General features: G+C 49.6%; 1 protein-coding gene across 1 annotated transcript in view; it reads right to left on the bottom strand.

The window, feature by feature from the left end:
- Positions 1-774: 774 nt before the first annotated feature.
- The window catches only part of SLC30A7 (solute carrier family 30 member 7), a 100,563-nt gene continuing 75,250 nt past the window's right edge, over positions 775-26,087 (bottom strand). The window contains exon 11 of the mRNA XM_063940088.1: positions 775-3,646. Within this exon, the coding sequence (XP_063796158.1) occupies positions 3,599-3,646 (48 nt within the window). The 3' untranslated portion in view covers positions 775-3,598. The remainder of the gene's footprint in view (positions 3,647-26,087) is intronic.

Genomic DNA, 26,087 nt, shown 5'->3' with positions numbered 1-26,087 from the left:
GCCTCTACCTAGTCCTGGCGCCTATGATCCCCAGAGCGTAGCGCTGTCACACTCGAGATGTTCGGCGCATCAACACACTGTTTGTAGTCTCCACCAAATCAGTGTAGCTGTGTCCTGACCCCTCTAGTAAGAGGAAGTCCATAGACTCACCGTCTCCCCATGCTCCGGCCACAGCCTGGTTACGTCTGCTGGACCTGCTAGAACATCTGACACAGATGCCCGTCGAGACAGCACTGATACCCGAAGGTAAGCGTTGTTGCGACCCGGTGGGGAGTTGTCGGAGCGACTCTTTCTAATATGCGTTTAAGACGCTGTTAAGATAAGTCGCTCTAAAAATATAGTAAGTCTATAAACATAAAATAATAAAAGCTTTAGGCTGCTTTATTCACAGCAGCCCTGTGACCATGCGGCTTCCTGTCGCACCAAGCAAAAAACTGATCTGACCGAGTCAGTGGGCGGGACTATATAGTGGAGGCCCCAATGCATCCTGGGAGGCCAGAAAGCTCGTGACCGTGTTGGTGCCATTTTCGCTGTCGCTCGACAATATCCCAATGTTATCCTGTGGATAATCCTGTGGACCCAGCCAGAGAAACATACATACAACTCAAGATAGTGCCCTGGAGAGGAATAAAATTCATGACCCCAATGATATGAAGCAGCATTGCTAACCACTGTGTATATAGATTATGCTTATACACAAACAATGCAAATTAAAAAGTAGTTGCCTTTTAAAAACATATTGTATGACACAGAAGTGAATAAAAAGCCTACGCATTGGGATGTAAAACAGTTCCAGACCTTTTTTATTTCATTATGTAGTCAAAAAGATACAATCTGTCCTGCTCAATGGTTGTGAGTAGGTCTCTGTATTGGACTTCTGATTGTGTCTGTGTGGCCAGATAAGTAGCAACGAAGTCAAATAAGATTTAGACAAAAGGGGATAATTGTAACAGCCAGACTGGTTTTGACTTTTAAAAAATTGCCACTTTAAACTTGTGACTAAATTGCTCAAATCTCTGCATTTGCCGCAACCCACAGGCTATTACATTTGTCCCAAGTTAGGCAAGAGAAAAGTTGTGTGGATTACCCTGCACCCACAATATTGACTGATTTAGTTGCCACTTGGTCACACTTCTAGCAGTATCAATATTAAAAGATACTTTGCCAACATATGGTATGGTTACAGTTCTTGATTTAAAAAATAGGGGGAAAACAAAAAAACACAAAATGGCACAGTTGGATAGAAGGATTTTTTTTCCCCACAGATTGCGCATCAAGTGGGCCAGATTCCTCTATACAGTGGTTGCAAACATTTTGTTGGCTGAACCAATAATCATTACAGAGTACCACCATGTTTCTCAAAATCGGTCCCCATAACCCCAACAGTCCAAGTTTTAGGATAGTGAGTGTTGTGACTAGTGCACAAAAGTATAACAAGACACAGGGTTATATATACAATTGAAGTCTGATCCATTCCGACATTCATTTGTCTAAATAGATCCGACCTTGGCTATTCAATGCAAGCTCAATTCGACTTTAAAAAAACAAGTTGAATTGAGATGCGGGAGCAGACACGGGGGGAGAGCCACGGCTACAGCAGCATAGCCGGAGGATGTGTCACAGCCACCGCTCACAGCAGCGTCCACCTCTCTTGCTGGAGCCGAGTGGACACTGCCGTGAGCGGCGGCTGTGACACATCCACCGGCTATGCTGTAGCGCTGCTCTCCCCCGTCTGCCCATGGCTCTCCCCCGTCTCTGCTCCCGCATCATAGCCACCGCTCACGGCAACATCCACCCGGCTCCAGCCAGTGAGGTCTCGCTTGCTGGAGCCGGGTGGACGCTGCTGTGAGTGGCGGCTGTGATACATTCTTCGGCGCTGCTGTCCCCCGTCTGCCCACGGCTCTCCCCCGTCTCTGCTACCGCACCTCAATTAGTCTTTCCTTGGCATTTTATCATCTTGTTCAGTGTGCCACAACTTAGAGATTTTAAACTTTTTTTGTTTTATTTTGTTTTAAGGATAGCCATGCTTGAGCACAGGTTACCTCAAAATGACTGATGTACTAAACAAAGTCACATCTGCTTATGCACTGATCTCCTTAAAACCTGAACTGCTAAGAGGGACATAAGGACCAAGTTTGGGATACAGTGGAAATTAGTTTAATCAGGAAGGTCACAACTTTCCAATGAAGAGATGGCCGGAAAATGGTTTTAAGCCCACAAAAAATAAATAGTTGCCTCCACTTTACAAGGACTGTAATGTCTTTATTTAGCCACTCATTTCTCATTACTAAATATTCATGAATCTTTAAAAACCCTTCAACTTGGAACAACAGTTAAAAAGAATAAAGGCGGAGAAGGCTCAGAGAATCCATTTGCACCTATAATTTAATGTTTCTGGGAAAATATTCAGTAGCCCTTGTACTGAAGTTCAAGATATGTCCATCTTAGAGAATAACAGACACTCTGCAGTAAGAGGTGAATACAGGCATCCCAACACTCTGTACTCTGCCACAGTACAGTACACTACACTACACTACAGGAGAACCTTCAATTCCAGAGGATTAAAAAGAAAAAAAAGATGATGATCACATAAAAAAAGGCATGTACAAGAGCGACTCTGGGTAAGAGACAGGAGGATGCCATTTGCTGACTGGTAGTAGCACATGAAGGTTCCTGTGGAGTCATATTTAATCATGTACAAAATGCAGCAATAAAATCCTAATCCGCAGAGGAAGGCCCCAAGCGGGACAGATGGTACGTATGTTACAAGCAGAGCAAGTCTAAAATAAGGGTGCGCTCCCTGTGCTGCGAGTGCTACCAATCGCCCATCCAAATGGTATAGGAAGGCACTTGGGTTAACATTACTATCCAGTTTTCGGATGGGGCTGTAAATGGCATACAGTTCATGTTCGCTTTCCTCATTGGCAGTGCTGCTAGTTCAGCAAACTTTAACACTGTTCACAGATCTACGAGAAGCCTGACAAATAATACATAGCCTTGAGCCTTTGGAGAAAGAAGGAAGTGGGATTAGGTTTTCAACGACAGAGGGCTGCAAGTCGCTGCAAAACATTTACGTATATGCAGAAAGAGCAGTTCACTGCAGCCTTCTCTGGCATAAGTAAGATTAAAATATTTTGTACCAAGTTATTGCATTTCAATCAAACACTGATGTTTCCGACAATGTCCAGTGAAAGTAAACACTTGTCAGATATGCTGGATGAGTTTGGTTTTTCTGTACAGGTCTTTTCATAGAGTCAGTTTTCCTAAGGTGCTTAAAAACTAGTTGGCAAGACTGTGATGGAGTTCATCTTGACAATGCGACATGAGCCCAAAGGATGGATCTGGTATCCAGGACGATGACTCAACAAGATGCTACAAGGAGTCAGCATCTGATATTCAGCCCATATACTGTATAAAAAGGAGATTTGTAATTTAAGGAAATGTAGCACAAGTGGGAGACCCTGTCCGCGCAGTCATCATGTTGGATATACTTGGTCCCAATGGGTGCCTCACTGCAGTGGCTTTATCACAAAACTGGATCTCAGGTCCTAGTGTTCATGTATGCGCTTTGGTCCAAGATATGAGGTTGGATGAAGATTTAGATGGCTGCAGTGTCTATCTGTACATACAGCTGCCGTACGCCAGCCTAAGAAAAGCAGAATGGAAGAAGAAAAATAAAATTTAGAATTTATTTATGAAAAAAACAAAAACCACACAACACTATCATGACCCCCCCCCCCCCCCCCCCCCCAAAAAAAAAATCAAAACCCCAACTAAAAATAAGATTTTACTCACCGGTAAATCTATTTCTCGTAGTCCGTAGTGGATGCTGGGGACTCCGTAAGGACCATGGGGAATAGACGGGCTCCGCAGGAGACTGGGCACTCTAAGAAAGATTTAGTACTACTGGTGTGCACTGGCTGCTCCCTCTATGCCCCTCCTCCAGACCTCAGTTAAGGAAACTGTGCCCGAAAGAGCTGACATTACAAGGAAAGGATTTTGGAATCCAGGGTAAGACTCATACCAGCCACACCAATCACACCGTATAACTTGTGATAACATACCCAGTCAACAGTATGAACAACAGAGCATCAACAATGGATGCCAACATAACGTAACCCTTTATTAAGCAATAACTATATACACGTATTGCACAAGGTCCGCACTTGGGACGGGCGCCCAGCATCCACTACGGACTACGAGAAATAGATTTACCGGTGAGTAAAATCTTATTTTCTCTAACGTCCTAGTGGATGCTGGGGACTCCGTAAGGACCATGGGCATTATACCAAAGCTCCCAAACGGGCGGGAGAGTGCGGATGACTCTGCAGCACCGAATGGGCAAACACAAAGTCCTCCTCAGCAAGGGTATCAAACTTGTAGAATTTAGCAAATGTGTTTGAACCCGACCAAGTAGCTGCTCGGCAAAGCTGTAATGCCGAGACCCCTCGGGCAGCCGCCCAAGAAGAGCCCACTTTCCTTGTGGAATGGGCTTTCACAGATTATGGATGCGGCAATCCGGCCGCAGAATGAGCCTGCTGAATCGTGTTACAGATCCAGCGAGCAATAGTTTGCTTTGAAGCAGGAGCACCCAGCTTGTTGGATGCATACAGGATAAACAGCGAGTCAGTTTTCCTGACTCCAGCCGTCCTGGCTACATAGATCTTCAAAGCCCTGACTACATCAAGCAACTTGGAATCCTCCAAGTCACGAGTAGCCGCAGGCACCACAATAGGTTGGTTCAAATGAAAAGATGACACCACCTTCGGCAGAAATTGCGGACGAGTCCGTAATTCTGCCCTGTCCATATGGAAAACTAGATAGGGGCTTTTACATGACAAAGCCGCCAATTCTGACACACGCCTAGCCGAAGCCAAGGCCAATAGCATGACCACCTTCCACGTGAGATACTTTAGCTCCACGGTCGGCTCAAACCAGTGGGATTTCAGGAAACCCAACACCACGTTGAGATCCTAAGGTGCCACTGGTGGCACAAAAGGGGTCTGAATATGCAGCACTCCCTTAACAAACGTCTGAACTTCAGGAAGAGAAGCCAGTTCCTTTTGAAAGAAAATGGATAGGGCAGAAATCTGGACCTTTATGGACCCCAACTTCAGGCCCATAGTCACTCCAGACTGTAGGAAGTGCAGGAACCGGCCCAGCTGGAATTCTTCTGTAGGGGCCTTCCTGGCCTCACACCAGGCATCATATTTTCGCCATATACGGTGATAGTGTTTCGCTGTCACGTCCTTCCTAGCCTTTATCAGCGTAGGAATAACTTCATCCGGAATGCCTTTTTCCGCTAGGATCCTGCGTTCAACCGCCATGCCGTCAAACGCAGCCGCGGTAAGTTTTGGAACAGACAGGGCCCCTGTTGCAACAGGTCCTGTCTGAGAGGCAGAGGCCATGGGTCCTCTGTGAGCATTTCTTGCAGTTCCGGGTACCAAGTCCTTCTTGGCCAATCCGGAACAATGAGTATTGTTCTCACTCCTCTTTTTCTTACGATTCTCAGCACCTTGGGTATGAGGGGAAGAGGAGGAAACACATAGACCGACTGGAACACCCACGGTGTTACCAGGGCGTCCACAGCTATCGTCTGAGGGTCTCTTGACCTGGCGCAATACCTTTGTAGCTTTTTGTTGAGACGGGACGCCATCATGTCCACCTGTGGCAGTTCCCATCGATTTGTAATCAGAGTGAAAACTTTGTGATGAAGTCCCCACTCTCCCGGGTGGAGGTCGTGCCTGCTGAGGAAGTCTGCTTCCCAGTTGTCCACTTCCGGAATGAACACTGCTGACAGTGCTTGCACGTGATTCTCCGCCCAACGAAGAATCCTGGTGGCTTCTGCCATCGCCACTCTGCTTCTTGTGCCGCCCTGGCGGTTTACATGAGCCACTGCGGTGATGTTGTCTGACTGAATCAGCATCGGTTGGTTGCAAAGCAGAGGCTCCGCTTGACTCAGGGCGTTGTATATGGCCCTTAGTTCCAGGATATTTATGTGCAGACAAGCCTCCTGACTTGTCCACAACCCTTGGAAGTTTCTTCCCTGAGTGACTGCCCCCATCCTCGGAGGCTCGCATCCGTGGTCACCAGGACCCAGTCCTGTATGCCGAACCTGCGGCCCTCGAGAAGGTGAGCACTCTGCAGCCACCACAGAAGAGACACCCTGGCCCTCGGGGACAGGGTGATCAGCCGATGCATCTGAAGATGCGATCCGGACCACTTGTCCAACAGATCCCACTGAAAGATCCTCGCATGGAACCTGCCGAAGGGAATAGCTTCGTATGATGCCACCATCTTTCCCAGGACTCGCGTGCAGCGATGCACCGACACCTGTTTCGGTTTCAAGAGGTCTCTGACTAGAGTCACGAGCTCTTGAGCCTTCTCCGCCGGGAGAAACACCTTCTTCTGGTCCGTGTCCAGAATCATGCCCAGAAAAGGCAGATGTGTAGTAGGAATCAGCTGCGACTTAGGGATATTCAGAATCCAGCCGTGCTGTTGCAACACTTCCTGAGAGTGTGCTACGCTGATTAGCAACTGTTCTCTGGACCTCGCCTTTATGAGGAGATCGTCCAAGTATGGGATAATTGTGACTCCTTGCTTTCGAAGGAGCACCATCATTTCTGCCATTACCTTGGTAAATATTCTCGGTGCTGTGGAGAGCCCAAACGGCAACGTCTGGAATTGGTAATGACAGTCCTGTACCACAAATCTGAGGTACTCCTGATGAGGTGGATAAATGGGGACATGCAAGTAAGCATCCTTGATGTCCAGAGACACCATAAAATCCCCCTCTTCCAGGCTTGCAATGACCGCTTTGAGCGATTCCATTTTGAACTTGAATCTTTTCAGATAAATGTTCAGGGATTTTAAATTCAATATAGGTCTGACCGAACCGTCCGGTTTCGGTACCACAAACATTGTGGAATAGTATCCTCTTCCTTGTTGAAGGAGGGGAACCTTTACCACCACCTGCTGGAGATATAACTTGTGAATTGCCGCTAACACTACTTCCCTTTCTATGGGGGAAGCTGGCAGGGCCGATTTGAGGTAACGGTGAGGGGGCATCACTTCGAATTCCAGCTTGTATCCCTGAGACACAATCTGTATAGCCCAGGGATCCACCTGTGAGCGAACCCACTGGTGGCTGAAATTTCGGAGACGCGCCCCCACCGCTCCTGGCTCCTGTGGAGCCCCAGCGTCATGCGGTGGATTTAGTGGAAGCCGGGGAGGACTTCTGTTCCTGGGAACTAGCTGTATGGTGCAGCTTCTTTCCTCTACCCCTGCCTCTGGCAAAAAAGGACGCACCTCTGACCTTCTTGCTTCTCTGTGATCGAAAGGACTGCATTTGGTAATACGGTGCTTTCTTAGGCTGTGAGGGAATATATGGCAAAAAGTTTGACTTCCCAGCCGTAGCTGTGGAAACTAGGTCAGAGAGACCGTCCCCAAACAATTCCTCACCCTTGTTAGGTAACACCTCCATGTGCTTTTTGGAGTCGGCATCACCTGTCCATTGCCGAGTCCACAGGACCCTTCTGGCAGAAATTGACATTGCATTTATTCTAGAGCCCAGTAGGCAAATGTCCCTCTGGGCATCCCTCATATATAGGACAGCGTCTTTTATATGCCCCAGGGTCAGTAAAATGGTATCCTTGTCTAAGGTATCCATTTCCTCAGACAGATTATCTGTCCATGCTGCTACAGCACTACACATCCAGGCCGACGCAATTGCCGGCCTCAGTATAGTACCTGAGTGTGTATAAACAGACATCAGAATACTTTCCTGCTTCCTATCTGCAGGATCCTTTAGGGCAGCCGTATCCTGTGACGGCAGGGCCACCTTTTTAGATAAGCGTGTCAGAGCTTTATCTACCCTAGGGGAGGATTCCCAGCGCATCCTGTGCGTTGGCGGGAAAGGGTACGCCATAAGTAACCTTTTGGAAATCAGCACTTTATCGGGGGAATCCCATGCTTTTTCACATAATTCATTTAACTCATGTGAATGGGGAAAAGTCACCTCTTGCTTTTTCTCCCCATACATATACACCCTTTGGTCAGGGACAGGGTTTACCTCTGATATGTGAAATACATCCTTCATTGCTATAATCATGTAGCGGATGGCTTTAGCCATTTTAGGCTGCAATTTTGCATCATCGTCATCGACACTGGAGTCAGAATCTGTGTCGATATCCGTGTCAACCATTTTGGATAGTGGGCGCTTCTGAGACCCTGACGGCCTCTGCACTGTAGGATCAGGCATGGGCTGAGACCCCGACTGTCCCAAGGCATCAGCTTTATCCAACCTTTTATGTAAGGAGTTTACATTATCATTTAACACCTTCCACATAACCATCCAATCAGGTGTCGGCGCCGTCGGCGGAGACACCTCATTCATCTGTACTTGCTCTGCCTCCACATAGCCCTCTTCGTCAAACATGTCGACACACGCGTACCGACACACCACACACACAGGGGATGCTCTATATGAGGACAGGACCCCCACAAGGCCTGCACACACCCCAGCGCTATATGACTCAGGAATCAAACAGTAACTTAGTGTTTACCCAGTAGCTGCTGTATATATATTAAATGCGCTAAATTTATGTGCCCCCCCCTCTCTTTTTACCCTTTCTACAGTGAGTCTGCAGGGGAGAGCCTGTGGAGCTTCCTCTCAACGGAGCTGTGGAGAGAAAATGGCGCTGGGGAGTGCTGAGGAAGAAGGCCCCGCCCCCTCAGCGGCGGGCTTCTGTCCCGCGATTTTGTGTAAAATTAATGGCGGGGGCTCATGCATATAACAGTGTCCAACTGTATATATGCTGCTTTTGCCAGGAGGTATCTAATTGCTGCCCAGGGCGCCCCCCCCTGCGCCCTGCACCCTACAGTGACCGGAGTGTGTGGGTTAGTGTGGGCGCAATGGCGCACAGCTGCAGTGCTGTGCGCTACCTCATATGAAGACCGGAGTCTTCTGCCGCCGATTTTGACGTCTTCATTCTTCAACCCGCCGGCTTCTGACTTCTGGCTCTGCGAGGGGGACGGCGGCGCGGCTCCGGGAACGGACGACAAGGTCAGGTCCTGTGTTCGATCCCTCTGGAGCTAATGGTGTCCAGTAGCCTAAGAAGCGCAACCTAGCCGCAGTTAGTAGGTTTGCTTCTCTCCCCTCAGTCCCACGTAGCAGAGAGTCTGTTGCCAGCAGAAACTCACTGAAAATAAAAAAACCTAACTAAAATACTTTCTTATTAGCAAGCTCAGGAGAGCTAACTAAAATGCACCCAGCTCTGTCCGGGCACAGATTCTAACTGAGGTCTGGAGGAGGGGCATAGAGGGAGGAGCCAGTGCACACCAGTAGTACTAAATCTTTCTTAGAGTGCCCAGTCTCCTGCGGAGCCCGTCTATTCCTCATGGTCCTTAGAGTCCCCAGCATCCACTAGGACGTTAGAGAAACTCATATTTGGTTTGCACATGAGCTTCTGTGATACACACTAAAATCGGTTACGTAAGGCGGGATGTAATACAGTTAGAGATCTCTGGAGGTGCGGGTTGCCGGCAACTCTGATTTTTTTTTAAAAGGGACAAATCACTTACAAGGTATGGTTTTGCCTCGTATGGGATTGTCCCTTTAAAAAAATAAATAAAAAAAATGTCCGAGATCAGCTGGCATGTCGCACCACCGGCAAGCTCAGACTGCATTACATCTCGCCAATGGTGTTATAAGAAATGATCCACAAATTAAATAAAAATGAACATAGGATTTTTTAATTACTAAATTTTAACTTGTCAAATCAGTTCACAGTATGGCCATTAGTGGCCCTCAGCCTTTCTTATGAAGACATCACAGAATCTATGAGGTGACATTTTATGAATAGTATCTCTCTCGTCAATGATGATACAGCCATTATCAGGAAAATATATGGCATTGATGAAGAGCAGTGGTGTCCAGCTAAGCTCACTGAGCAGGAGCACAAGCCGAGGAGGAGGTCTCCTCCACTCCCATTCTACTCTGAGACCTGCCAGTCTCAGCGAGGGGCAGGAGTCCCTTCTCTACTGTATTATGTACATTGCAGGACTGAAGACACAAGTTTGTTGTTTCTTGTATACCCATGGCATCACTAATAGAGTGCTGGCCACATCTGTGGGGGAGAGGAGTGGACCCCTGAATAAATTGCCTAAAACCTGAAAGATTTTTACATTTGAAGAGAATATCTTTTTATTGATGATAGAAGCTACTGTACATCCCGGTCTTCTGTTGTGCCGAGGCCACAGCGTTTATGCTACATTCCTCTGACCAACTGCAAAGCGCTCAGTGACAATAGGAGTCATTTCTAGCCTGTAGATCTGAATTCATGTGGCCTCCAATAGATATAATAAACATACTAAACCTCAACGTACATAGGGCCTAATTCAGACCTGATCGCAGCCGTGCAAAATTTTGCACGGCTACGATCAGCCACCCTGACATGCAGGGGGACGCCCACCACAGGGCTAGTCCGCCCTACATGTCTGGCCCTCCCCCCGTCGCAGAGGTATAAAAGCATCACACGCAGGCGATGCTTTTGTACCTGAAGAGTAGCTCCCTACCAGCGTAGCTCCTGCACGCTGGCAGGTAGCTACCCGTCGCTCTCCGGGTCACAGAGGCTGCGTGCGATGTCACACAGCTGCCGCAGACCGCCCCCACACGGCTTGGGCATGCCTGCGTTGCCCGGACCGCGACCCCAAAACGGCAGCCCAACGCTGCTGGCCCACCCGGCGAACGCCTCTGCCTGTCAATCAGGCGGAGGCGATCGTTGGGCTGAGATGCGCCGGCGCAGTTCAGACCTGTTCGTCTGCTGTGGTCTGAATTAGCCCCATAATATGGACCACAAAATGGTGCTCTTACGTGTGTATTTTGTGTTGTACATATATTAAGATACTTGCATCTCAAAAACTGTTTTAAGAGTATCCTGTGGCCACATTCTAGAAACACCAGACATCAACTGTAACTTACTAAACTTGGGAACACATTTCAGGTCTTTAAAAGGATTAAAAATACGAATATGGAAATCCGATTTGATTATTGGATATTAAAAAGTTTTTTGTCAAAAGCAAATACTCTTTTGAATAGTATAACTTAAAAAAAAAAAATTAGAAAAAAAAAAGTTTTATGGTAAGAACTTACCCTTGTCAAAACTTTCTGCGAGGTACACTGGGCTCCACAAGTCTGGACAATGGGGTGTAGAGTAGGATCTTGATCCGAGGCACCAACAGCCTCAAAGCTTTGACTGTTCCCAGAATGCACAGCGCCGCCTCCTATATCACCCCGCCTCCCAGAACAGGAGCTCAGTTTAGTTAACTAGACCAATGCAGTAGCAGGAAAAGAGACGACAACGGTTAGTAGCCACATACACCACACTCTCACAACAAGAGAAGTGTCAGCGGCTAATGCCATATCAACCCAAAGAAGCTAAGTGCGTCAGGGTGGGCGCCTTGTGGAGCCCAGTGTACCTCGCAGAAAGTTTTAACAAGGGTAAGTTCTTACCATAAAACTCGTTTTCTGCTGCAGAGTACACTGGGCTCCACAAGTCTGGACAATGGGGATGTCCTAAAGCAGTTCCTTATGGGAGGGGACGCACTATAGCGGGCACAAGAACCCGGCGTCCAAAGGAAGCATCCTGGGAAGCGGCAGTATCGAAGGCATAGAACCTTATGAACGTGTTCCCGGAGGACCACGTAGCCGCCTTGCACAATTGATCAAGGGTCGCACCACGTTGAGCCGCCCAAGAAGGTCCAACAGACCGAGTAGAATGGGCCATAATGTGAACAGGAGCTGACAGACCAGCCTTCACATAAGCATGCGCAATCACCATTCTAATCCACCTGGCCAGGGTATGCTTGTGAGCAGGCCAGGGTATGCTTGTGAGCAGGCCAGCCACGTTTGTGAAATCCAAACAAAAACAAAGAGAATCAGACTTTCGAATAGAAGCAGTTCTCTTCACATAGATACAGAGAGCCCGTACCACATCCAAAGACCGCTCTTTGGGAGACAAATCAGGAGAGACAAAAGCTGGAACCACAATCTCCTGATTAAGGTGGAACGAAGAAACCACTTTAGGTAAATATCCGAGACGAGTCCTAAGAACCGCCCGGTCACAGTGAAAAATCAGATATGGGGAACTACAAGACAAGGCACCCAAATCTGACACTCTTCTAGCAGACGCAATAGCCAGCACGAACACCACCTTAAGGGAAAGCCACTTAAGGTCAGCTGAACCAAGAGGATCAAATGGAGGCTCCTGCAACGCCTCCAAAACCACCGACAAGTCCCAAGGAGCCACAGGCGGGACATAGGGAGGTTGGATACGCAACACACCGTGAGCGAAAGTATGAACATCAGGTAAAGTCGGAATTTTTCTCTGAAACCACACAGACAAGGCAGAAAAATGAACCTTGAGGGAGGCCAGACGCAGGCCTAAATCTAGGCCCTGCTGTAGAAAAGCCAAAAGTTTGGCTGTACTAAACTTGGAAGCGTCATAATGGTTAGATGCGCACCAAACAAAGTAGGAATGCCAGACCCGATGGTAAATCCGAACAGAGGCCGGTTTCCGGGCCCGCAACATAGTTTTAATGACCTCTTCAGTAAAACCCTTAGCTCTTAAGACGGAAGCTTCAAGAGCCACGCCGTCAAAGACAGCCGGGCTAGGTCCTGGTAGACACAGGGGCCCTGAACGAGGAGGTCTGGGCGTTGTGGAAGTAGAAGTGGACCCTCTGACAATAGGCCTTGCAGGTCTGAGAACCAGTGCCGTCTGGGCCACGCCGGAGCTATGAGAAGCAGATTTCCTTTTTCTTGCTTGAACTTCCGAATTACCCTGGGCAGGAGTGACACCGGAGGTAACACGTACGGCAGCCGAAACCTCCACGGCATCCACGAATGCTGCTTGAAAATCCCTTGTCCTTGCTTCGAAGACCGGAACCTTGTGATTGTGTCGAGACGCCATCAGATCCACATCTGGAAGACCCCACCTTTCCACGAGGCATTGAAACACTTCTGGATGGAGGCCCCACTCGCCGGCATGCACGTCCTGGCGACTGAGAAAGTCCGCTTCTCAATTCAGGACTCCCGGAATGAATATTGCCGATGTTGCTGGTAGATAGCGTTCTGCCCAATGTAGAATCCGTGAGGCTTCCTTCATTGCCAAATGGCTTCGAGTGCCGCCTTGATTTATGTAAGCCACTGTGGTGGCGTTGTCCGACTGTACTTGAACAGGATGGTTCTGAATCAAATGCTGGGCTAGGTTCAACGCATTGAAGACCGCCCACAATTCCAGAATGTTGATCGAGAGGAGAGATTCCTCCTTGGTCCACCGACCCTGCAAGGAGTGCTGCTCCAGCACCACGCCCCAACCTCTCAGACTGGCATCTGTCGTCAACAGGACCCAGTTGGATATCCAGAAGGGACGGCCTCTGCACAATTGTCGGTCCTGGAGCCACCAGAGCAGCGATAGACGGACCTCCGGAGTCAAAAAGATCATTTGAGATCTGATCCGGTGAGGCAGGCAGTCCCACTTGGCTAGAATCAGCTTCTGGAGGGAGAGAATGGAATTGAGCATACTCCACCATGTCGAATGCTGATACCATGAGGCCCAGCACCTGCATTGCCGAATGTAATCGACACTTGCGGACGAGAAAGGAAGCAACGAATCCTGTCCTGAAGTTTCAGGACTTTCTCCTGAGACAAGAACAACCTCTGGTTGGGAGTGTCCAACAGCGCTCCCAGATGCACCATGCTCTGAGCAGGGACCAGGGAGGATTTCTTCCAGTTGATGAGCCACCCGTGGGCTTGTAGAAACCGGACCGTCATATCCAGATGATGCAGGAGAAGATCTGGGGAATTTGCCAGGATTAACAAGTTGTCCAGATACGGCAGTATCCTGACCCCTTGACGGCGGATTACCACCGTCATCACCGCCATAACTTTGGTGAAGACTCGCGGAGCCGTTGTTAAACCAAAAAGGTAACGCCCGAAACTGGTAATGGAGGTTGCCAATAGCGAACCTCAGGTATTGTTGATGGGACACTGCTATAGGAATATGCAGGTAAGCATACTGTATGTCCAGGGAGACCATGTAGTCCCCAGGTTCCAAGGCCAGAACTATAGAGCGAAGGGTTTCCATACGGAACTTTGAAACCTTCACAAACTTGTTCAGTGCCTTGAGGTTGAGAATGGGCCGGGAGGACCCATTCGGTTTGGGGACTAGAAACAGCAGAGAATAGTACCCCCGGCCCCTCTGAGCAAGAGGCACCTGTACTACGACTCCTGTATCCAGGAGGGTCTGTACCAGAGTGTTTGCCTTTGTCTGGTCCGACGGGACGTCTGTCTGGCAAAATCGATGAGGGGGTCGGTTTTTGAAGGCTATGGCGTAACCTCGAGTGACGACTTCCCGTACCCAGGCATCTGAAGTGGTCTTCAACCATTCCTGCGTATACCCTAGAAGCTGGCCCCCCACCCTGGGATCCCCCAGGGGGAGGCCCGCCCCATCATGCAGCAGGCTTATCGGTCTTGGCTGCTGGCTGACGGGCAGCCCAGGCTCTTTTGGGCTTCGGCTTACCAGGTTTGGAAGTGCGGGCCTGCTTATGGTACGCCTGACCTTTTGCTTTACCTAAAGGACGAAAGGGGCGAAAGGAAGTGCCTTTGACACAGAAGGAGCTCAATAAGGCAGACAGGCAGTTTTGGCAGTAGCCAAGTCAGCCACTATCTTAATTAAGTCCTCCCCAAACAGAATATCCCCCTTGAAAGGGAGTACCTCCAGGGTTTTTCTAGAGTCCAGATCCACAGACCAGGATCTCAGCCACAATATCCTGCGAGCCAGGACTGACGTAGTAGAGGCCTTGGCTGCTAGGATACCAGCATCAGAAGCCGCCTCTTTAATATAGCGAGAAGCTGTGACAATATATCACAAGCATTGTCTAGCATGGTTAGAGGAGATTTCAGCTTCTAACTCCAAGGCCCATGCTTCAATATCCTCTGCCGCCCATGTAGCTGCAATAGTGGGCCTTTGTGCAGCACCCGTGAGGGTGTAAATCGCTTTTAGACAACTCTCGACACGTTTATCCGTATGCTCTTTTAGAGACGTGACGGTAGTGACCGGTAGAGCTGAGGAAACCACCATCCTATCCACATGCGAGTCTACTGGAGGAGGCGTTTCCCAATTCTTAGACAGCTCTGGCACGAGGGGATAGTGAGCCAGCATCTTCTTTTGAGGCACAAACTTCGTACCCGGGCTTTGCCAGGGTTCCCGACGTATATCCACTAGGTGGTCAGAGTGAGGTAAAACTTGTTTAATCACCTTCTGACGCTTGAACCTATCTGGTTTCTTAGGAGGAACGGATGGCTCGGGATCATCCGTAATCTGCAGAATTAACTTAATAGCCTCCAAAAGATCAGGAACATCCACATGTGAACTACCCTCCCCATCAGCCGTATCCGAGTCAGAACCTGTGGGGTCAGTGTATGTGCTGTCTTCATCAGACGAGGTGTCAGTGACAGCAGTGGATTGTGAGGAGACGAGCGCTCGCTTAGAGGACCTCTTGGACTTATGTGAGCGATGGTCAGACTTTTTAGTAGTCAGGGACTGGTTCAACTTCTTTAATTGAGCAGATAAATCGTCTGCCCACGGCGGATTAGCTGCAGGGACCACATACGGTTGTACTGGCATTGGGGGTCCAATAGGGGGTGTTAGTTTATGAACTAGCGTATGCAGAAGCGTGGAAAAAGTGGCCCACGGAGGGTCAGTATGTGCCTCCGTTGCCACAGTCCCACTGGGGAGCAAGGAGCCCCCAGAACCAGAGCTCACAGCTGCTATATTCTCCCCATATGTGCCTGTGGCTTCAGCAACACCAGCAGTGTGTTCTGCCCCAGAACCGTTACCCTCAGAAGCAGACATGATATAACTTGCAGTATGAGGTAACACAGTACAATTATTAGCAGCACTATATCCCTAAACCCAAACCCCTGCGCAGTGTAGTCAGCACCAGCAGAGATAAAGGAGAGATATGGTGACTAAATCACAGAGAAAAATACGTAACACAGTATATCTTTGTGAAAATCCTATATTAAATAACACCTGACGCACCAAGCCCCCTCAGGTTATAGATTATAGGGATAGCAAGTTGAGTGAAAGACACAAGATGGACACCACTCAGCTATCAAATAGTCCCAGTTTGTACAATGCAGAGGTTATTACAGACAATAATACTGCACTGGACTAGCAGCTATATAGTCAATAGATATAACACTACACAGTAAGAAACTGGATGTATATCACAGGGTAATTGTACTATAAACCCCTGACTAAATGCACTCTTTCTTACTAACACTGACTAAAAAGGCAGGTAGAATACTTAAGCGTCATGTAAAGGCACAGCGCTGACAACCAGGCAGCTTTACATAGGAGGATTTGCCCAAGCAGTCCCAGGAACAGTGAGCTGAGGAGTAATGGCGCCGCAGACACTGACAGGGAGTGAGGAAGAGAGAGATGCAGCTCCAGGGCGGGAACACTTGCTGGAAATGGCGCCCTGGGGCTGAGGGAGGGGCTTCAGGTCTAAGCCTTATCACCCTTGCTGGCAAAACCACCGGGTACTGTGGGCGATATTAAAAATAAGATTTTACTTACCAGTAAATCTATTTCTCGTAGTCCGTAGTGGATGCTGGGGACTCCGTAAGGACCATGGGGAATAGACGGGCTCCGCAGGAGACATGGGCACTTTAAGAAAGAATTTGGATTCTGGTGTGCTCTGGCTCCTCCCTCTATGTCCCTCCTCCAGACCTCAGTTAGAGAAACTGTGCCCGGAAGAGCGGACAGTACAAGGAAAGGATTTTGGGAATCCAGGGTAAGACTGATACCAGCCACACCGTATAGCTTGTGATAACTGGATAAAGTTAACAGTATAAACAACAGCAGAGCATCAGATCAACCCTGATGCAACTATACATAACCCTTATTTAAGCAATAACTATATACAAGCATTGCAGAAGAAGTCTGCACTTGGGACGGGCGCCCAGCATCCACTACGTACTACGAGAAATAGATTTACCGGTAAGTAAAATCTTATTTTCTCTAACGTCCTAGTGGATGCTGGGGACTCCGTAAGGACCATGGAGATTATACCAAAGCTCCCAAACGGGCGGGAGAGTGCGGATGACTCTGCAGCACCGAATGAGCAAACACAAGGTCCTCCTCAGCCAGGGTATCAAACTTGTAGAACTTTGCAAAGGTGTTTGAACCTGACTAAGTAGCCGCTTGGCAAAGCTGTAATGCAGAGACCCCTCAGGCAGCCGCCCAAGAAGAGCCAGTGATCGCAAAAACGCGCTATGGCGCGTTTTTTACCCGTTTTTGAAGACACGGGACTCCAGTATACAAAGTGGGAGGGTCCCCGGGGACGCGCTCCTCATTCCGCGAATCCGTAAGGGGGATTTGTTTGATTGACATGCTGGCCTCGTGGTGAATGCTAGAAAGAGGAGGTGGAGCCAGTTCTCCCTCCTCTTTGGCGCCTGGCTGATTGCGGATGCCGGCTGACTCGCGGTGTCTGTAAGTGTATCGGGGGGGCGGGGGTTGTCACAGGGATGAGAGGTGCTGGCAATGTGCAGGGATCGGCGTCCGTGATCTAGTGGCTAAAGCTGGGCAAAGTGACTGGGGCTTCCCGCGGTGCCGTCTGAGGCAGTGGCCGCGCTGCCGCTCTTGCCTTTGATGTGTTCTCTCAAAGCAAGAGCGGCAGCGCGGCCACTGCCTCAGACGGCACCGCGGGAAGCCCCAGTCACTTTGCCCAGCTTTAGCCACTAGATCACGGACGCCGATTCCTGCTGACGTGGTGCGCTCGAATCCCATGAGTCTGTCCGCTATGGAGACCCGGTGAACTTGGTGGCGGTAATGTATAGCTGCGGCCGTGACACGTGTTAGTCACGGCCGTGTCAGTCACTATGCCTGGGTTTGCTGACTGGTGTCCGGGGTTCCCGCAGGGAGACTAAGTGGTCAGTAATTGCAGGCGCTGTAAAGGTTCCTTGGCTGGCTGGCGTCTTCGGAGGGAGGGGGGCTGGAGCTGTGGTCGGCTGTGTTTTTCCCCATCACCACAGGTTATGTGGTGAATCACCACCTACCCCCTACTACTACTGCACCCATCCTGCCCCCCTGCTACCACCACTACTGCACCCATCCTGCCCCCCTGCTACCACCACTACTGCACCCATCCTGCCCCCTGCTACCACCACTACTGCACCCATCCTGCCCCCTGCTACCACCACTACTGCACCCATCCTGCCCCCTGCTACCACCACTACTGCACCCATCCTGCCCCCTGCTACCACCACTACTGCACCTATCTTACCCCCTGCTACCACTACTGCACCTATCCTACCCCCTACTGCACCCATCCTGCCCCCTGCTACCACCACTACTTCACCAATCCTGCCCCCTACCACTACTGCACCTATCTTACCCCCTGCTACCACTACTGCACCTATCCTACCCCCTGCTACCACTACTGCACCTATCCTACCCCCTACTGCACCCATCCTGCCCCCTGCTACCACCACTACTGCACCCATCCTGCCCCCTACCACTACTGCACCTATCTTACCCCCTGCTACCACTACTGCACCTATCCTACCCCCTACTGCACCCATCCTGCCCCCTGCTACCACCACTACTGCACCCATCCTGCCCCCTACCACTACTGCACCTATCTTACCCACTGCTACCACTACTGCACCCATCCTGCCCCCTGCTACCACTACTGCATCTATCCTACCCCCTACTACTACTGCACCCATCCTGCCCCTGCTACCACCATTATTGCTCCCATCCTGCTACCAGTACTGCACCTATCCTACCCCCTACCACTGCTGCACCTATCTTACCCCCTGCTACCACTACTGCACCTATCATACCCCCTACGACTACTGCACTCATCCTGCCCCCTACCACTGCTGCACCTATCTTACCCCTTGCTACCACTACTGCACCTATCATACCCCCTACCACTACTGCACCGATCCTGCCCCCTACCACTGCTGCACCTATCTTACCCCCTGCTACCACTACTGCACCCATCCTGCCCCCTGCTACCACTACTGCACCTATCCTACCCCCTACTACTACTGCACCCATCCTGCCCCCTGCTACCACTACTGCTCAAATCCTGCTACCAGTACTGCACCTATCCTACCCCCTTCCACCTCTACTGCACCCATTCTGTCCCACATACCCACACAGTGCCCATTATAAACACCCCCATACCCACACAGTGCTCATTATTCACAATGCCCAGTATACACACCCCATCATACGCACACCCATACCACACAGCGCCCATCATACGCACACCCATACCACACAGCGCCCATCATGCGCACACCCATACCACACAGCGCCCATCATGCGCACACCCATACCACACAGCGCCCATCATGCGCACACCCATGCCACACAGCGCCCATCATGCGCACACCCATGCCACACAGCGCCCATCATACGCACACCCATGCCACACAGCGCCCATCATACGCACACCCATGCCACACAGCACCCATCATACGCACACCCATGCCACATAGCGCCTATCATACACACACCCGTGCCACACAGTGCCCATTATACACACTTACAATGCTCATAGCACCCTCTATACCCACACACTGGCCATCATACGCACCACCCATACCCACACAGTGCTCATTATACACCCCCCCCCCCCCAGCGCCTAGCATATGGGTACTCCATACCCACAGTGCCTATGATACATCCCCCCATACACAGTGACCAGCAAACAAACTCCCATATCCACACACAGTGCTCAGCATAGACACAAACAATCCCCAAACCAAAGCAGTGCCCAGCATACGCACACACCTCGTGTTATAGCGGTAGGGCTTCAACAAGGACACAGAGAAGCTGATCTTAAAAGTTGACGGGGAGCAGGACTCACCGAATCCTGGGTACTGATGCCTCCCTACCCCTAACACTGCCTACAGCACTTCCTGCACCTAACCCCCCATTTGCCCCGCAATACTGCCATAACTGCTGTCTACCATGTGGGGTGGTCTAATGCTATGTGGGGAGGCATAAGGGGAGCTCAAAAGCATACATTGCTATGGGACCCAGAAACTGTGAAGTAGGACCCCAATTTTTTAAAGTGAGGGGTCCCCGGGACCCACGATTTTTTCTGCTCAGCGCGATCACTGAAGAGCCCACCTTCCTTGTGGAATGGGCCTTAACTGATTTAGGCAGCGGCAACCCTGCCGCAGAATGAGCCTGCTGAATCATGTTACAGATCCAGCGAGCAATAGTCTGCTTTGAAGCAGGCGCCCCAAGCTTGTTGGAAGCATACAGGATAAACAAAGATTCTGTTTTCCTGACCTTAGCCGTTCTGGCTACATAAACCTTCAAAGCCCTGACCACATCCAGTGACTCGGAATCCTCCAAGTCAGTAGTAGCCACAGGCACCACGATAGGTTGGTTTATATGAAAGGATGAAACCACTTTCGGCAGAAATTGTGGGCGGGTCCGCAATTCTGCTCTATCCGCATGGAAAACCAGATAAGGGCTTTTATGTGACAAAGCCGCCAATTCTGACACACGCCTAGCCGAAGCCAAGGCTAATAGCATGACCACCTTCCACGTGAGATATTTCAATTCCACCGTTTTGAGTGGTTCAAACCAGTGTGTGACTTCAGGAAACTCAACACCACGTTAAGATCACAAGGTGCCACTGGAGGCACAAAAGGGGGCTGAATATGTAGCACTCCCTTTACAAACGTCTGAACTTCAGGCAGAGAAGCCAGTTCCTTTTGAAAGAAAATGGATAAGGCCGAAATCTGAACCTTAATGGAACCCAATTTAAGGCCCATAGTCAATCCCGCCTGTAGGAAGTGAAGGAAACGGCCCAGCTGGAATTCCTCCGTAGGGGCATTCCTGGCCTCACACCAAGCAACATATTTTCGCCATATACGGTGATAATGTTGAGCCGTCACGTCCTTTCTAGCCTTTATCAGCGTAGGAATAACTTCATCCGGAATGCCTTTTTCTGCTAGGATCCGGCGTTCAACCGCCATGCCGTCAAACGCAGCTGCGGTAAGTCTTGGAACAGACAGGGCCCCTGTAGCAACAAGTCCTGTCTTAGAGGCAGAGGCCACGGGTCCTCTGTGAGCATTTCTTGCAGATCTGGATACCAAGTCCTTCTTGGCCAATCCGGAACAATGAGTATTGTTCTCACTCCTCTTTTTCTTATGATTCTCAGCACCTTGGGTATGAGAGGAAGAGGAGGAAATACATAGACCGACTAGAACACCCACGGTGTCACCAGTGCGTCCACAGCTATCGCCTGAGGGTCTCTTGACCTGGCGCAATACTTCTGTAGCTTTTTGTTGAGGCGGGATGCCATCATGTCCACCTGTGGCAGTTCCCACCGACTTGCAATCTGCGTGAAGACTTCTTGATGAAGTCCCCACTCTCCGGGGTGGAGGTCGTGCCTGCTGAGGAAGTCTGCTTCCCGGTTGTCCACTCCCGGAATGAACACTGCTAACAGTGCGCTTACGTGATTCTCCACCCAGCGAAGAATTCTGGTGGCTTCTACCATCGCCACCCTACTCCGTGTGCCGCCTTGGCGGTTTACATGAGCCACTGCGGTGATGTTGTCTGACTGAATCAGAACCTGTTGGTCGCGAAGCAGGGACTCCGCTTGACGTAGGGCGTTGTATATGGCCCTTAATTCCAGGATGTTGATGTGAAGGCAAGTCTCCTGACTTGACCAGAGCCCTTGGAAATTTCTTCCCTGTGTGACTGCTCCCCACCCTCGGAGGCTTGCATCCGTGGTCACCAGGACCCAGTCCTGAATACCGAATCTGCGACCTTCGAGAAGGTGAGCACTCTGCAGCCACCACAGGAGAGACACCCTGGCCCTGGGGGATAGGGTGATCAACCGATGCATCTGAAGATATGATCCGGACCACTTGTCCAACAGATCCCATTGAAAGGTCCTTGCATGGAACCTGCCGAAGGGAATGGCCTCGTATGAGGCCACCATCTTTCCCAGGACTCGCGTGCAGTGATGCACAGACACCTGTTTTGGTTTTAATAGGTCTCTGACCAGTGTCATGAGCTCCTGAGCCTTCTCCTTCGGGAGATAAACCCTCTTCTGGTTTGTGTCCAGAATCATGCCCAGGAAAGGCAGACGAGTCGTAGGAATCAACTGCGACTTTGGAATATTCGGAATCCAGCCGTGCTGTTGTAACACTACCCGAGAGCGTGCTACGCTGATCAGCAACTGCTCTCTGGACCTCGCCTTTATGAGGAGATCGTCCAAGTATGGGATAATTGTGACCTCTTGCTTCCGCAGGAGCACCATCATTTCCGCCATTACCTTGGTAAATATTCTCGGTGCCGTGGAGAGACCAAACGGCAACGTCTGAAATTGGTAATGACAATCCTGTATTACAGATCTGAGGTACGCCTGATGAGGTGGATAAATGGGGACATGAAGGTATGCATCCTTTATGTCCAGAGACACCATAAAATCCCCCCCTTCCAGGCTTGCGATGACCGCTCTGAGCGATTCCATCTTGAACTTGAACCTTTTCAGGTATATGTTCAGGGATTTTAAATTCAATATGGGTCTGACCGAACCGTCCGGTTTCGGTACCACAAACATGGTCGAATAATAACACTTTCCTTGTTGAAGGAGGGGAACCTTGACCACCACCTGCTGAAGATACAATTTGTGAATTGCAGCTAACATTATTTCCCTCTCTAAGGGGGAAGCTGGCAGGGCCGATTTGAGGTATCGGTGAGGGGGCATCTCTTCGAATTCCAGCTTGTATCCCTGAGACACAATCTGTATAGCCCAGGGATCCATCTGAGAGTGAACCCACTTGTGGCTGAAATTTCGGAGACGCGCCCCCACCAGGCCTAGCTCCGCCTGTGGAGCCCCAGCGTCATGCGGTGGATTTAGTGGAAGCCGGTGAGGACTTCTGTTCCTGGGAAGTAGCTGTGTTGTGCAGCTTCTTTCCTCTGCCCCTGCCTCTGGCAAGAAAGGACGCACCTCGGACTTTATTGCCTTTTTGTGATCGAAAGGACTGCATTTGGTAATACGGTGCTTTCTTAGGTTGTGAGGGAACATATGGCAAAAAATTTGACTTTCCAGCAGTAGCTGTGGAGACCAGGTCCGAGAGACCCTCCCCAAACAAGTCCTCACCCTTGTAAGGTAAAACCTCCATGTGCCTTTTTGAGTCGGCATCACCTGTCCATTGCAGAGTCCACATGACCCTTCTGGCAGAAATCGACATAGCATTTATTCTAGAGCCCAGTATGCTAATGACTCTTTGAGCATCTCTCATATATAGGACAGCGTCTTTTATATGCCCCAGGGTGATTAATATAGTATCCTTGTCTAAGGTATCAAGTTCCTCAGATAAGGTATCCGTCCATGCTGCTACCGCACTACACACCCAGGCCGACGCAATTGCTGGCCTTAGTAAGGTACCTGAATGTGTATAAATGGACTTCAGGGTACCCTCTTGCATTCTATCCGCAGCATCTTTTAGGGTGGCCGTATCCTGTGACGGCAGGGCTACCCTCTTGGATAAGCGTGTTAAAGCTTTGTCCACCCTAGGGGAGGATCCCCAGCGTAACCTGTCTGTTGGCGGGAAAGGATACGCCATAAGCATCCGTTTGGGAATCTGCAATTTTTTATCTGGAGATTCCCAAGCCTTTTCACATATCTCATTTAGCTCGTGTGAAGGGGGAAAGGTCACCACCTGCCTTTTTTCCCCATACATATGAACCCTCTTGTCAGGGACTGGGGTTTCCTCTGTGATGTGCAACACATCCTTCATTGCTATAATCATATAACGGATGGATTTAGCCAATTTAGGCTGTAACTTTGCATCATCGTAATCGACACTGGAGTCAGAATCCATGTCGGTATCTGTGTCAACAATTTGGGATAGTGGGCGCTTCTGAGACCCTGACAGCCTCTGCGACATAGGATCAGGCATGGGCTGAGACCCCGACTGTCCTAAGGTTTCAGCTTTATCCAACCTTTTATGCAAGGAATTAACATTATCATTTAAAACCTTCCACATAGCCATCCAATCAGGTGTCGGCGCCGTCGGCGGAGACACCACATTCATTTGCTCCCGCTCTGCTTCCACATAGCCTTCCTCGTCAAACATGTAACACAAGCGTACCGACACCACACACACAGGGGATGCTCTTTTTGAAGACCGTTCCCCCACAAGGACCTTTGGAGAGACAGAGAGAGTATGCCAGCATACACCCCAGCGCTATATGTCCCAGGAATCACACAGTGACTTAGTGTTAACCCAGTAGCTGCTGTATATAATGTTTTTGCGCCTAATTTATGTGCCCCCCCTCTCTTTTTACCCTCTGCTACCGTGAATCTGCAGGGGAGAGCCTGGGGAGCTTCCTCTCAGCGGAGCTGTGGAGAAAAAAATGGCGCTGGTGAGTGCTGAGGAAGAAGCCCCGCCCCCTCAGCGGCGGGCTTCTGTCCCGCGTTTATGTACAATTTTATGGCGGGGGCTCATACATATATACAGTGCCCAACTGTATATATGCCCAATTTTTGCCAAGAGGTCCTAATTGCTGCCCAGGGCGCCCCCCCCCCCCCCTGCACCCTACAGTGACCGGAGTATGTGGGTGTAGTGTGGGAGCAATGGCGCACAGCTGCAGTGCTGTGCGCTACCTCAGTGAAGACTGGAGTCTTCTGCCACCGATTTCGAAGTCTTCTTGCTTCTTTCACCCGGCTTCTGTCTTCCGGCTCTGCGAGGGGGACGGCGGCGAGGCTCCGGGATCGGACGACAAAGGGTGAGATCCTGTGTACGATCCCTCTGGAGCTAATGGTGTCCAGTAGCCTAAGAAGCAGGACCTATCTGCAGAGAGTAGGGCTGCTTCTCTCCCCTCAGTCCCACGATGCAGGGAGTCTGTTGCCAGCAGAGCTCCCTGAAAATAAAAAAACCTAACAAAATACTTTCTTATAGCAAGCTCAGGAGAGCTCACTAAACAGCACCCAGCTCGTCCGGGCACAGATTCAAACTGATGTCTGGAGGAGGGACATAGAGGGAGGAGCCAGAGCATACCAGAGTCTAAATTCTTTCTTAAAGTGCCCATGTCTCCTGCGGAGCCAGTCTATTCCCCATGGCCCTTACGGAGTCCCCAGCATCCACTAGGACGTTAGAGAAATCGGTTTTAAGAGAAAAGAGAAGGTTGATACCCACTCCTACCTGCACTACCAGAGCACCCACTATCCCCCTTGGAAGAAGAATATTCCGAAGGGACAGTTAATGCGGCTACGACGCAACTGTACAGAAAAAACTAAATTTCTGGAACAGGCGGACTCCATGGTGAAGATTCTTAGTGGAAGGTTTCAGACTTGGAGAGGGATACTTTACTTAGACCCAACAAAACATATAATAAAGAAAGAGATTCTAAGGATAAATTAGAAAGTTTGGCTTTTATTTCTACATTCAATAATGAAAGCATGCAGATCAAAAATATTATATGTAAAAACTTTAACATTTTAAATCAGGATAATCTACTCAGAAGTCATCTACCACATAAACCGAAATTTATTTTTAAAAAGAATAAATCGCTTAAAAACATCCTTGCTCCCAGCTTTATCAAAAAAGTTTCTACTCAACAGACTATAGGGGATACCTGGCTGGGGTCGAAACCTAAAGGTTTCTTCAGATGCGGAGCCACCAGGTGTACGACCTGTAAACATATGTTTAAGAAAACTGCACATCTCCATGTTAGAGATGGGGAGAATTATGAACTTTCGAGTTTTATGAACTGTAATTCAACTTATATTATTATATACCTCCTCTCTTGTGGATGCGATCTGAGATATGTGGGACGGACAACCAGAAGCATCAAAACTCGCTTCATGGAGCACCGTCGCAACATCATTAGGAAAATCTCCATACATAGTGTCTCTCGACACTTTAGAGATTATCATGATGGGGATCCTAGTTCACTCCATTTAACAGCGATTGAACAGGTGGGCATAACAAAGAGAGGGGGGGATCGGTATAATATCTTGTGTAAACA

This window comes from Pseudophryne corroboree, chromosome 9 (genome assembly GCF_028390025.1).
Source record: "Pseudophryne corroboree isolate aPseCor3 chromosome 9, aPseCor3.hap2, whole genome shotgun sequence".
In the NCBI taxonomy this organism is placed as follows: Eukaryota; Metazoa; Chordata; class Amphibia; order Anura; family Myobatrachidae; genus Pseudophryne; species Pseudophryne corroboree.
The sequence above is the reverse complement of the archived record's forward strand: the minus strand, read 5'-3'. Positions and strand labels throughout refer to the sequence as shown.